At 45.8% G+C, this 14873-nt stretch overlaps 1 protein-coding gene across 2 annotated transcripts in view; it reads right to left on the minus strand.

The window, feature by feature from the left end:
• The window catches only part of fam49al (family with sequence similarity 49 member A, like), a gene marked incomplete at its 3' end in the record, with an annotated part of 13841 nt that extends 3953 nt beyond the window's left edge, over positions 1-9888 (minus strand). Inside the window, exons 1-5 of one of the 2 annotated variants that reach the window (XM_080531192.1) lie at positions 9813-9888; positions 5093-5214; positions 3800-3905; positions 1627-1763; positions 1081-1158 (exon numbers count right to left, since the gene is read on the minus strand). In XM_080531192.1, the coding sequence (XP_080387318.1) occupies positions 1081-1158; positions 1627-1763; positions 3800-3905; positions 5093-5214; positions 9813-9882 (513 nt within the window). In that variant the 5' untranslated portion in view covers positions 9883-9888. Of the gene's footprint in view, positions 1-1080; positions 1159-1626; positions 1764-3799; positions 3906-5092; positions 5215-8911; positions 9016-9812 lie in introns of those variants that run through there. The other variant, XM_080531191.1, reaches the window with a different exon arrangement.
• Positions 9889-14873: the final 4985 nt, after the last annotated feature.

Below are 14873 nucleotides of genomic sequence, written 5' to 3' on the forward strand. Positions count from 1 at the left end.
TAAATTAAGGTTTATCCCAGTCTGACATTTGCCCTGACGATAATACTGTAGTCTTGGTGTGAGCTCTCTGTCTTGTTCTTCTATTTGGATGGATATGGTGATTGAAGCAAATGCAGCTCTCAAATGTGCTGCTACTTGTTTTTTATTTAATTCTGTTATGTTATATTTTATTTATTTCATTTTTCTTAGTTTTAATAAGTGAATGCTGTTCACAAACTATTCCTTTGTTGACTGATTTTGTTTGAATGTTTGATTGTCTGTTTTTCATGTGGAACCCAGGAAGAATAGTCTTCACTATGGTGATGACTAAAGGGGATCCGTTTAAATAAACAAATAAACAAATAAACCAGAGAATAAACCACACATACAGAACACACATTACATGTATTAGATTCTGACTGTACAGATGGTTTAGTGCAGGGCTACTCAATTACAATTTGTGAAGGTCCAGTCACAACATGTCCTACTCCTAGGAGGCAAAGGTCCGGATGCATGTTGTCATTATCAATATCTGGGAAATGCTGCCCGCTACGATTGACTTCGTGGTATCACTAAGACCGGTTGTTTGTTCCGTATTGAGCCTTTGCTCGGTCCAGATACGGACCGGAGTCCGCCTATTAAGCACCAGTGGTTTAATGGATACAGTCCTATACATGGAAACTGTAGAGATGAGTAGAGATGATGTGAAGTGAACCATGGACATATCGTTGTATCTTTGAGAGCAGATCAAATATTCACTGACTCTCTTTGTGGTGTTGGGAATAAGATACACTTTCCCTCATCAATAATTAAGATCATTCACAGGTTTATTTTGTATTTTATTTTGGTCAAAACCCAAACCTTTTTAGGACACATACTGTATCCAGCATAGCCGGAGAGGGGGGGGCTTTATTGCCTGGCAACGGAATTCTGTAATCTTATCTAATATGCCATCGTTATATGTTTTTACTGTCTGCAATACTGAAAATGGGGTTTTAACAACCCATTAACCCATTAACAACAAACCTGGTCACTGACAGATAAGATAAGCAATGTGATCCGGGTCACGGCACCAATGTTACTTATACCTGCCTGACATACCTGCTGGTTGTTCAGCCGGTTCCTACTGATGGTCCTCCTGTAGTAGCTAAAGTCATTCTGAATGGCTGGATTTGTCATCTACAGAGAGAGGGAGACAGAGAGAGCGAGAGAGAGCGAGAGAGAGAGAAGGGAGAGATGTTAGAGGAGGTGTTAAGTGCATGCATGGGATCAGGTGGATAATAATAATAATAATAATAATAATAATAATAATAATAATAATAATAATAACTTTTATTTGTATAGCACTTTTTCGCAAGCGTTGTTGTATATGTGCAAGACAAGAACAATATGCAGGTTTCACAGACTTGGCTTAAGCCTAGTCCTGGACTAAATCACACTTTCATTGTAAAATCTCCATTGAAGATGCTTTTTAGTCTAGGATTAGGCTTCAGCCTTGTCTGTGAAACCGGTCCCATTGTCTAGAAGTCGTTATAGCCCTTAAGAATCATAATGGTGCATTCTCAGTCTATTTAAAGAGAAGCACCCCTTCTCCCCTCCTACGCCCACCCCACTTCTCCTCCTCTTCCTCCTCCTCCTCGTCCTCACCTTGAGTTCGTCGAAGCTGAGTGTGAAGTGCAGTATCTCAGCAAACTGCTTGGCCAGAGCCTGCTCTCTTTCCAGGTGCTGCATGGGCGCATAGGGAGGGCTCGTCAGAGCCTCCAACAGGCTGCGCAGTGCATTCTCTGCAGACACACACACAAACACATAGAAAAAAATTAAGTTTTCCACGATATACATTTTTTTGGAGATGCACCTGTATATATAAACTCTTAAAAGATTCTTACAAGTTGTACCTCGTTGTAAAGGTGACTAATCAGGCTTTCAAACCATATAAAAAACAATACCAATTGGTATTATTAAAGGGGAGGAATAATTGACCAAAATAATGTTTCTGAACTTTTTTTTTGGAGTTTATATATATATATATAATGTTACGGTACATGTGGGAATACGGTACATGTGGGAAAACTAGGGTTAGGGTTAGGTGCTAGGGTGCTAGGGTGCTAGGTTAGGGTTAGACATGCCAGCATGTACCAAGTCGACGTAGCACCTAACCCTAACCCTAGTTTTCCCACATGTACCGTATTCCCACATGTACCGTAACATATATACCATTTAGCTGACACTTTTATCCAAAAACATACATTGCAGTGAGCATACACTTTTCAGTATATGTGGTTCCAGCGGGAATCGAACCCACAACCTTAGCATTGTTAGCACCATGCTCTATCAACGATAGTAATGTTTCAGCTTAGCTACCCTATCCCCAGAGGGGGGAAACATCCCTTCGCTGTCATTAAAAATGCAGCAGCCTTGTTTCTATAAATACTGCGCCGATGCGTTTCATCTGAAAAGGCCCGAGCCCAAACCCCACTCTCCGCTCTTCCCTCCTGCTGGTTTCCCCTCAGCTAGCGTAGCATATGATGATATTTGTATATTTGTGTTATGCTGTGGGTGCACTGCACTGCTGGATGGATTTGGATGTTTTGTTTCGGGAGTGGGTGATTCAAATCTTTTTTTTTTTATCACTTGGTCTCTCAGAAGGATGTGCTGGTGTGTGTGTGTCGGTGTTTTCCTGCAAGTAGATGGTGGAGGAGGTGAGGGAGTGGAGTGTTTGAGGACGGGGAGAGTTTCCTCTGTAGTCATCATTGTGGGGGCTTGTGGGGGTTCTTTTCCTGACTCAGATCCTTTTCTGTACCAGAGGAGGAAGTTGAAGTGCTGTGTGTGTGTGTGTGTGTGTGTGTGTGTGTGTGTGTGTGTGTGTGCGCGTGTGTGAATGCGTTTGTGCGTGCGTGTGTGTGCGTGTGTGTGCGCGTGTTTTGTAAGTGTGAACTAAGAGTAGGTGTCTGTATAAGAGATTTAAGGTACATGCAATCTGATATCACCACGGCCTATCCTCTGCTCTAAGGTCAGTTTTGTGTTTTGCATGCTGTTGAAGTTCAGATTTTGGGGGAGAGGGAGCTGGCCTCAGATCTGTGCTGGAGGGAGACTTGTCCCCAGAGCTGAGGCGCTGACTACAGTACAGACTCCTCTGACTTCCTCTCTCTCTCTCTCTCTGTGCTCAGCGGCCATGTTCCGCTGTTGCTGTAGCAACCACTGCCTGCCTGCTTGGTCAGGCTGCTGCAGAGGAGGCTGGGTGTGTGTGTGTGTGTGTGTGTGTGTGTGTGTGTGTGTGTGTGTGTGCGTGTGTGCGTGGGTGCGTGGGTGGATGTATGGCCTAAGGTAGTGTGGCCTGAGAGGAGAGGGCTGCCTGACTCACATTGTGTGTGTGAAATTGGTATTGTCATGACACGTGTTATATGAAGCCTGGTGCAGTGAGAATTAGTAGACTCCTTCTCCTCTCCTCTCCTCTCCTCTCCTCTTCTCTCCCCTCCTCTCCTCTCCGCTCCTCTCCTCTCCTCTCCTCTCCTCTCCTCTCCTCTCCTCTCCTCTCCGCTCCTCTCCTCTCCTCTCCTCTCCTCTCCTCTCCTCTCCTCTCCCCTCCTCTCCTCTCCTCTCCTCTCCTCTCCCCTCCTCTCCTCTCCTCTCCTTTCCTCTCCTCTCCTCTCCTCTCCTCTCCTCTCCTCTCCTCTTCTCTCCTCTCCTCTCCTCTCCTCTCCTCTCTTCTCCTCTCCGCTCCTCTCCTCTCCTCTCCTCTCCTCTCCTCTCCTCTCCTCTCCTCTCCCCTTGCAGAATGGTGTCAGATGCATTAACATGGCACCTGACTGTTCAGACTCACCCAGTCTGAGGGAGAACTCGTAGAAGCGCTTCAGTTTGGCCACCAGGGGGCAGACTGCATTCCAAGCCTTCTCCTGCAGCTGCAGGTCACCTGGGTTCTGAATGGCCTAGAGAAGAAAAATAAATACATATATTACATTTCAACGTTCTCAAAAACTCTCAAGGCTACCTCACATTCCCTTTAAGACCACTGATGAAACGACCAGGCAGCTGTCAACATCAGAGACCGCTAAAAGGTAAGGAGATGAGGAGAGGATCACAACCAGAGAGAATCCGTGATCAAAGCTAACAGCCATGTTAAACCCAACGATCGTTCATACTGGAGTGGGAATTGAGGCCGTGGTTCCCAGTACAGTGCTGGTATTAGCATGGCTAATGGTAGCTGTTTACTCTGTGTTTGATGCCTGACTGACTGCTTTGAAGTCTGCGATCTGAGAGGGGGGGAGTACACAGCTGAGTCAACCAGTAACCTGTCACCAACCTGTTACTGGAGAGGATCAATGACAGCTACCATGAAGGAAGTCAGCCAATGTTTGATCAACCCTAGAAACTAACGCTTGATCGACACTGAAACAAACATTTGAATAACACTCACTTTGTGTGCTAGGCTTCTCCAACTTTTGAATAACACTAAGCTTGTGTGCTAGGCTTCTCCAATAATGTGACGGCAGCTGGTGAAACCGGGAACAAGTCGGCAACCAATCAAATTGTTTGGACCTTTATTCAGAAATTGTTGTTTCTGAATTGTTGAAAATCAATGACACACTTGCTAGTCAAGCCAAAATATTGCAATGCAATGGATTCAGTGAGTAATCCCCACTGCTACCTAGTTAACTATAACACTACTTTACATTGTTAGCAGGCTGTGTTAGTTGACTAGCGAGTGTGTCAATGATTTTCAATAAGGTTGACATTTATTTACATTTTTCAGAATAAAAGTCGGAACATTTGATCGGCTGCTCACTTGTTTCACCAGCTGCTGTCACTAATGTAGAGACACATGGCTGCATGGTGAACGACAAGACTAGTGTCACACTATAAACTAATGATATTCAAAGTACATTTGCATAACATTTTGAATCTAAGAATGGATGACCACACCTATTTGTTTGTTATGTGTGTGTCTCTCAGGAAGGTTGTGGGTCCATTATAAATAGTCCTTAGCGTGTTGGTAGTCCTGTAAGTTAACTGACAATTAGCTCTATTCGTTGCTGTGTTGATCAATACTTTTTATAGACTGCTTGCAGTAAACTGTCGTGTGCATGTGTGCGTGTGTGCCTGTGTGTGTCCTCACTTCTCGTATCTCCTGCCCCGCCCCATTATACGACTGCAGTTCGGCCAGTATCCCATGAGCCTCTTCCAGTACGGCGCTGACCTGGTTCCATACCGCTGTCTCTGCCTCTGTAGGCTGGGCATCTGTTTAGAGAGAGGGAGCATGGGAAATGGAGTTTGGGGGGGTGACAGGGGGAAGGATAGAGAGAAAGAGAGCAAGAGGTAGAGAGGAGAGAAAAGAAGGGAGAGAGATGAGAGACAGGAAGGTAGGGGAAATAAGAGAGGGAGGGGGTTTAGCGAGTGTGTGAGTGAGTGAGGGAGGTTGAGGATGGAGAGAGGAGAGTGAGGGCAAGACCTATACAACACAATCATTACATAGTGCACGGCCGTTTTCCTGACTTGAGATATGACTTTAGGTCTAGAGGTCTTTGCTTTTGTTTGTCACACCATCTTACTCATGTCCAAAGTGTTGCATGACCACTGTGACTGTATGAGTCAAATGAGCACCGTCAACGTCAACAAATCAACAGATTTTTCCATCTAAAATAGGTTACAACCCGTGCACATCTCAAGTCAGGAGCTGCCTCTCATAGATTAGGTTCATACATTAGTTGATCCCACTGGATGGTAGAGGAGGCTACGAGGTCATTCTGTCACACAGAGGTCTGATATCAGGGGCAGGCCCCTGAACTTGGTGTACAGTATGGTCCAGGATGTCACAAAACAGCCATATTAACCCATATGTGTGACGGCAGCCAGTTAAAGGGGGAACAAGTCAGCAACCGACCAAATGTTCAGACGTTCAGACTTTGCTGACTTGTTCCTTCTTTCATCAGCTGCCATCACATATGAGTGAGTTTCAGGTTTCGGAATCATCAGGAATTTGATCAGTTTGGTATCGATGATGATGATGACGACGATGAGGACGATAATGATGATGATATTGACCTATAGCGGAAATCCGCTTTTTGCTGTAGTTGTGTTTAGGTTTTTCATAATTTCAAGTTACTCCTGTTGTTGGTTTGTGCATGTTTGCACATCCGTAGTGGATTTAGAGTGTATATTGAGAGAGAGAGAGGATGAAAGAGACATGTTGCCTGGAGTGATAGAGTCGGTTCGGAGACAGAGAAGGCAGTGAGCTTGGGGAGTCAATCTGCTTACGCACTGGAGCATTTTCATCCCAGAATATGCATACAGCAAAGTCTTGCTCCAGGCGGATCCTATGTGTGTGTGTGTGTGTGTGTGTGTGTGTGTGTGTGTGTGTGTGTGTGTGTGGGCGTGCGCACATGTGTTTGAGTGGCCCACATTTAAAATGTTGAGATTCATCCTACCAAATGCATTTGGAATGAGGCAAGCAAGCCTTGTTGGTATTGTAGTGTATTTGAACTCCCGATGGGACACTGGTGTAGTTTGCCTCAGCAACCCCTGCTGCGAAATCTGTGCAGAAGGAAGTTGCTTCTAGATACTCATAAGATTTTGCCCTGCCACCCCCCCCCCCTCTCCCCAACTTCCCCAGCCTCTTAAGATTTAGACAGGGAGGGAAATGTGATCCTAGAACTCTGCCTTCTATAACATCTCCCCAGAATGTATAACTCTATCTCTCTGTGTGTGTGTTACCATGTCAACCTGGAAGTATCACTGTCTGATTTACAGTGTACCAACAAATGGATGGTACACACTTCCGATTTTGTTGTGTCTTTGTGTTCAGTTATTCTTCACACACTAACTGTTCAACTGTCATACACTAAATGAGGCTCCATGTGTCATGTCATCTGTTTTGATGTCCTACATTTACATTGTTGACATTTAGCAGACGCCTTTATCGCAAGCGACTTACAAACAATACATTCGTTTAAGTCAGTGAATCATCTATCCATCAGTCATAGCAAGAAAAAGTAATCTATTCTAGGGCCAAGGGGGCATTGGCAGTCATAATGCTAGAAGAAGGAAGGATTTATTTTTTTATATCCGCAATATCCACCTAGGTGAACGGTAATATGCAGTTAACTTCCCCCCCCACACACACACACACCTGTCACTATCAGCAGTACATCTGGCATCATTACCACCATCACAGCAGCAGAGATTTCTGATGATCCACCAGAGATTAACCAGGTGAACTGTCGCCCTAGGTGATGGGGGTGAGTTACAGGTCATGGTTCAGGTTTAATATTGGTTTAAATGACAGTTTTGAGTCATATCTGTGGTGGGGTGTAAGTTGCATTGTAAGTGAAGCATGCGTTTTTTTCTTGATGTCTTGGAAATAACCGTAGCGTTTTGGTGATTTGAACCTTCACCTAGGTTTATGGTACAAGGTTGATCCGAACCCTTTGCTGCATATTTATTTGACTTGTTTTTAAATGCCCTAGAATTATTTGAATTAATTGTTTCTTATGTCCTATGCACCAACCTCACCACGTCAAATTTTTAATGTGAAAATATACGTGGCCAAATAAAATCATTTTGATTGGATTCTTAGGTGTGTTGGTGTTGGCTGAGGTGATGAGGCCCGGGCTTCCTACTGTGTGACAGAGGTGACTGTTGCCTCTCAGAGGAGCAGGAGAGCTCAGAGCTGGTAGTGGAGGGGGAGGGGGGAGTAGCTGTCCATAGGGGGGCGGGGATGCCTGGAGGGGGGTGGGCTGTCCAGAGCTACTGAGCACAACATAAGCTCACTTGGAAGTATAGCTGAATAAGGTCCGCTTTGATTTGAGTCGTCAACTTCATAATCTCCAGTACAGCCTGTAGTACCATAGCTAGATGGTCGTACAGGTCATACATGGGCTATGAAGGTCAGACCTAACCAATGATCGAATGACTTTAGGGCAGCCCCCCCCCCCCCTCTCCTCTCTCATTCGCTTTAGGCTCACCTACATCCATAGGATCTATTACATACAGTCAACAAGAAGAACCAAGCTGTTAAAAGAGGGGGAACTTCAGGAATATGCAGGGAGGAAAAGAGAGTTAAAGGTTAAAGGTTAAAAGGGCAGAGTGAAATGAAGGCCATCTTTCAGGTGTAATGGTGACCGACCCTCGCACCATGCAGACACACACACACACACACACACCCGCACGGATGCACGCACACACGCTCGCACGCATGCTCGCACGCACGCTCGCACGCACGCTCGCACGCTTGCACGCAAGCACACACGCACACGCACACGCACACACACACACACACACACACACACACACACACACACACACACACACACACACACACACACACACACACACACTGAAAATGAGAAGACAGACAGAGGGATGATGCTTGTCTTTGGCTGTAAGACATCTCCATCCCAGGTCAAAGGAGGAAGGGAGGGGCATTCTCAACACTGACTATATCACTATAGTAACAGTTCCTCTATCCATGTAAACAGGCTAAATCATTCCAATCCGAAGACTCACTACCGTTCATCCAGACTGATACTTTATGGACCGGTTTCACAGACAAGGCTTAAGGCTAATCCTAGACTAAAAAACATCTTCCATGGAGATTTTACATTGAAAGTCTGATTCTGTCCAGGACTAGGCTTAAGCCCTGTCTGTAAAACCTGCCCTATGTGTTTTGGGATTTAAGTGGTCTTAGAGAGGATTTAGATGCTGCTGGATGTACAGTACAGTACAAACATTATAAAATACTCTAAATGACGTTCAAATGCCAGTCCCTCGAGCAGAAAACAAAGAACAAACGAAGAGGGAATGAGGAAGCGCTAAGGAGGGAGAGATACAAAGATGAGTGAATCACTATGACAACCTAGAATAACAGAATGGAAGAACTGAAAGCAAAAGGAAAAAACGGAGAGAGTAACTCAAAATAATAAGAAGCGGATGGTCTCACGTTCAAAGTCAAGGAAAACTATTGGGCCATGCTCAAGTTCGGCGCAAGCCATCACTTTCAGGAGGTTTCCCATCAGCCCCCTGGAATAGAGAGAGGGGAGAAGTGTGTGGTTGATGAGGGTGTGTGTGGGGGACGTGTGTGTGAGTGTGTGTGTGTGTGTGTGTGTGTGTGTATGTGTGTGTGTGTGTGTGTGTGTTTGTGTGTATGTGTGGCAGGTCTGTGTGTGGTGTGTGTGAGAGGATGTGTGAGGGCTGAGGGCATTGATTGGGGGTGGGGGGGGGGGGGGTTCGGATGTGATGGAATCGTTGATGGTGTAGTCGAGGTATGTTGTTTGGGTGATGCTGGCATGGCAACGTGGACACACAAACTCTCTCCCCACTCTCACTCTCTATTTCTCTCTCTCGTCTAAAATAATGCCATTGTCTCCAAATAGTGCATTTAGAAAGACCTGAGTCACCTAGGTCTCTGGTATAAAGAAGTGCACTACATGGGATGACAGGTTGTCATTTGAAATGCAGGCAGTGTCAATAGTGGCAGCCATCTTGTATCCTGTATCACTAAAGGCTGTCAGAAGATCCTTCACTTAAGAGGTTTATGATGTTTTAATGGTGTCTCTATAGCTTCAAGGCTGAGATTGGGAGTAGAGAGTGTCTGAACATGACAAACCACACCCACAACAATACTCCATCACACCACGAACACACCCACCCACAGCAACAACCCCCGCAAAGACCCCTCCTCCTCCTCCACCTCCCCCCTCGACCAGCACCATGCATCACACATGTATACACACACACACACACACATACACACACGCACACACACACACACACACACACACACACACACACACACACACACGCATGTACACACACGTACACACACCCCAGTGATCACTTACTTTCAAAGTCCAGGAAAAAATGTGGACAGTTCTCTAAATCCTTGCCAAGGACCTTAATGAGGTTCCCCATGGCTGGCAACCTAGACAGGAGAAACAACAGACACATACAGTATAGGCAGACCACATCTCTCTCTTTCTTTCTTTCTTTCTTTCTTTCTTTCTTTCTCTCTTTCTTTCTCTCTTTCTTTCTCTTCTACTATTCTTCCATCTAGTCCTGTCTTGTCCTTTCCTCTAGTCCCCGCCCCCCCGCCCCCCCTCCCCTTCTCTAGTTTTTCCCTCCTTATGAATGCAATCACCATGTCCATCGCTGAGTCACAGAATCAATAACCGATTCGTTGCGCATTCCGTGGTAAATCCACTATAGGTTCTCAGTTTGCATTGAATCTACAGTACAGTATGGGCACATTTTAATCAGGTTTTCTAAAAAGTGCTGACGAGAATGGACAGCTTAGCTCAGTTTTCAGAAGTCTAGTGGCAGCTTGAGTCCATTCACAAGGGGGTGGTTGTCTAATAAAAGCTTGGTTCAATGTGACGATTCACTCTTTCTGCTCCTTATGAGAGCCTTCTGACAGTAGGAGACTCTTAGTGGACAAGGCTCTCTGGGGCAAAAGACCTGGTTGTTGTGAACCAACAAGCCTCGACTGATGAGGGACATGTGTGGGACTCATACACGGGTTGTTTTGTGCTAGGCCAATTACAACAGGTGGACAGACAGACAAGCTGACGTTTTGCTACAATGTGACAGCAGCTGGTGAAAGCGGTTCGTTTTGTGAGTAATCTGGTGAGTACATTTGGTGAGTAATCCCCACTCCTTTACTCTAACTGACTAGTAGTGAGTGTGTCATTGATTTTCAACTACGTTGAAATTTATTTACATTTTTCAGAAAAAAAGTCTGAACATTTGGTCAGTTGCTGACTTGTTCCCGCTTTCACCAGCTGCTGTCACATATATGAGAGGGAAATAAGTGAACTAGCAATTCTCTTGTCACGGTCAGCACTGCAATTCAAGCCAGACCGTGTCTATGATCTTTGGTTTCCAATGGTTGAATGAATTCAGGGATGGAGGGTCAGGAGGGAGAGGGGGGAGAGGAGGGAGAAGGGGTGGGTGGAGAGGGGTAGATGGGGCTGGGGGGGGGGGGGTTTAGGGGTCAAAATACTGTACATAGCTTTGATGTAGCATAGCATTCTTTATATCCTAGCCCAGGGCCACTAAGCCTCCTTTCCTTGCTTCCTTCCCTTGCCTCCTTCCCTTGTCTCAGAGGGAGCTGATTAAAGGGGGCGGGGAAAGCATTTGTGGGAGGAAATGCAGCCACAGCTTAGTTTCACTCTCCTTGCAGTATTCTCTTCGAGGAGATGCTACGCCAGCAGAGTGCAGCCCTATCCATTTCCCTATGAGGGCGATTTATGCTGAGCATTACCATGTTTACGAGATGTCACCAACCTGCTCACAAGCTCTGTTCTTTTCACTGTTACTCAGCAGAATGGGTGTTGCAATGCAGCACGGGGAGAGGGAGAGAGGAGAGAGAGAGAGAGAGAGAGAGAGAGAGAGAGAGAGAGAGAGAGAGAGATGGGTGCTGAGTCACTACCATAGCATTAGACTACAGTAAGTATAAAATGGACCCTGCACTCCCTCTTGGTGGTGCTGAGGGCTCTAGACCACCTGTTCTGTGATAGGCCCATAGATGCTTCATCCTGTCATGATGCAGCCCGGAATCAAATTCATAATTCCAGGGTTGCCAAGGTGATTCCAAAGACAATGTCCTGCTGTGATATACTGTACAGTGTGTCCTATATGTAGTATAGTATACTATATATTATAATAGAGAGAGAAAGTGAGGGAGAAAGCAGTAAAAGTAAAAGTCCAATATGGCTACCATAAAGCGTAAATAACTGTAACACACAATCTTACCCAAGACTTACCCAAATGTTCCAACATAGACACAATATAACCCAAACCCAATAAAACAATATTCAAAGCAAATATTGCCAGTATGACTGCAAAATGTATGCCTTTAGAATCTGCCATTGGCATAGAGCATCCTATGAGATCTTGGAGTGCTTAACACATGGAGAGATTGAGACACACACACACACACACACACACACAGACACAGACACACACACACACACACACACACACACACACACACACACACACACACACACACACAGACACAGACACAGACACACAGACACACACACACACACACACACACACACAGACACACACACACACACACACACACACACACACACACACACACACACACACACACACACACACACACACACAGGGCTGGAGCTGCATGTGGTCCAAATAGAGAGCACTGCTCCACCGGCAGTTGCCAGGAAACCGTCGGCCTAGTGATCTCTTCCTCCCAACAGAGGATGTGAAAAACAGCACACACGCACACGCACGCACACACACACACACACACACACACACACACACACACACACACACACACACACACACACACACACACACACTAACAGCAAGGATCGACAGAGTCAGGTGCTTTTTCTATTATAGAAAAATATCAATAACGAGCTAAAAGCTTTGGGTAGAAGATGCCCTGAAACGCAGATCTAGGATCAGCTTGCCCAACTCAAATCCTTACAATTAACTATTGATGGGAAAACACAAAACTGACATTGGATCAGTGTTAATCCTGCTCCCCCAGCCTACTGTATACCAAACCCTCTTCTTACCGTCACAGATCAGTCACAAGTCACTCTCTTTCGTCCTCCTTTTCTCCTTCCCCCTGTCTATGTGTCTTCTCACTCCTTCCACTCCTCTTCCTCTCCTCCTTCCCCCCCTCCCTCTCTCTCTCTCTCTCCTGTGTTATATGTTGACTCAGCCTGGTGGTGGTAATCCCAGTTTGTCCCAGTTAAGTGTTCTAACTGGAGTCCCAGGGCAGAGCGTATTGTGTGTCTCTGTCCCTCCCTTAGATACACTGACTCTGCCTGAACACAGTGGTGTAGCTGCAACACCTCGACACTCTCTCCCTGCTCACACTTCTGTTTTTCTGCCGCCTATTAAAAGACATGTCGTTGTCTTTTTTCTTCTTCTTCTTTCTTTCTTTCTGTATTTTCTCTCTGCTCATTCACTAGATGTGTGTTGTCTTTCTGGCGCAGTGTTGTATTTGAAGGGGGGAGGGGGAGGAGAAGGAGGGGGAGTAAGGTGTTAAGCCACTATGAATTAACTGCATCTACCAGCACCTATTTCTCTGTATCTCTATATATATCTGTCTTAGACTGGCCCCCTTTCTAGTTCACCCTTACTCTCTCTCTCTCTCTCTCTCTCTCTCTCTCTCTCTCTCTCTCTCTCTCTCTCTCTCTCCCCTAATAGCTCTCTTCACTCTCACTCACTTCTCTCTCTCTCTCTCTCTCTCTCTCTCTCTCTCTCTCTCTCTCTCTCTCTCTCTTCCTCTCTACTCTCTCTCTTCTCTTCTGTGACTTCCTGTCCTCTCCAGCTGATGACGTCCTCAAAAATCACCCCAGTGGTCCTCTCTCCTCCTCACTTCTCTTTTTTACACTACCCAAAGCTGCCTCTTCAGCTTAGACCGGGGCTTGGTCAAGCTGTGTAGCTCTACTTGTGTTCTCTACGTTACGATACAGTAGAAGTAGTACAATCTACCCACCCACCCACACACACACACACACACAGACACGCATGCACGCACGCACACACCACACACACACCTTATGAGATTCATTGGATGTGAAACTGGAGCAAAGTGCTCTCTTACATAACCATCCCTATACAGCACTCAGCTATAGTCTAAGTACAGAAGCCCTAACCCTAACCATAGCCCCACAACAAGCCCAGAGCCCCTCTCAACATTCTCATAGACTAAAACGTCTTCCCTCTACGCCATATTATAGCCTCGCTACCGTTCACTCCTGATGACTATAATAGGAGAACAGAGAAGTCCAAAAAAGAGGAACTGTTCTCTGCAAACATCATTACTATTGGATTATAATGTCACAATGCTCTTAGCATTAGCCTAGCACTAGCCTAGCATTTCCCTAGCATTAGCGTAGCATTTCCCTAGCATTAGAAGCACGTCCAGTGGTGTTATAGGGTTAAAACAGTCAAGCGCAGTCACTTGAGAAGATCGACAAGTGTAACTCTATCTTCTTTCAACCCCTTCTCTCTGCCTGCCTGCCTGCCTGCCTGTCTGTCTGTCTGTCTTCCTGTCCCTCTGTCTGTCTGTCCCTCTGTCTGTCTGTCTGTCTACTGTACCTCTTTCTCACTCTCTCTCTCTCTCTCTGAGGATGCAGCGGCCTGTGAGTATAACCCATTCAGCAGCTACTGTACAGTATGCTTCCACTGCGTTCTCTCTCTCCTCCCCTCCTTTCTCTCTCTTCTTTCTCCCACACCCATCTCTTTTCCTCTCCTCTCTCAACCATCTCACCACCCCACCTCCCTCTCTTTCCATCCCCTCCCTATTGATCTCTTTCTATCAGAGACTTGCCCATATGGTATTTAGCCATGGTCTCATGGCCACAGCAGTGGTAGAACGGTACTGTATATCCTGTATAATATACAGTGTATATTATCCTATTATCCTCTCTGTTTCTTATTTCCTATTTTTTCTTTTCCCGGTCCTACCTTTGCTTGTGTTTGTCCTTATAGAGCACTTCACTGCATCAACCAGGGCTTCTCAGCTGCTCACTACACAGGCTACAGCATCAGCACCCACCACCTGAGAGAGAGAGAGAGAGAGAGAGAGAGAGAGAGAGAGGGGGAGAGAGGGAGAGAGAGAGAGAGGAGAGAGAGAGAGAGAGAGAGAGAGAGAGAGAGAGAGAGAGAGAGAGAGAGAGAGAGAGAGAGCGAGAGAGAGAGAGAGCGAGAGAGAGAGAGTTGGTCAATATTGTTGGTCTCTTCCATGGGAGTCAGCAAGGACACAGAGGGAACTGCAGGGAAGGACGCAATGGCAGTGGAAATGAATGTCAAGGCACATAGGGAACGTAACAACGGGAGAAAAGATGGGATTGAAACATGCTCATTCTGGTAATCCTCTTCTGTAATATACTGGCATAATGAAGTGAACC

Source organism: Nansenia antarctica, assembly GCF_963989245.1.
Source record: "Nansenia antarctica genome assembly, chromosome: 5".
Taxonomy (NCBI): domain Eukaryota; kingdom Metazoa; phylum Chordata; class Actinopteri; order Argentiniformes; family Microstomatidae; genus Nansenia; species Nansenia antarctica.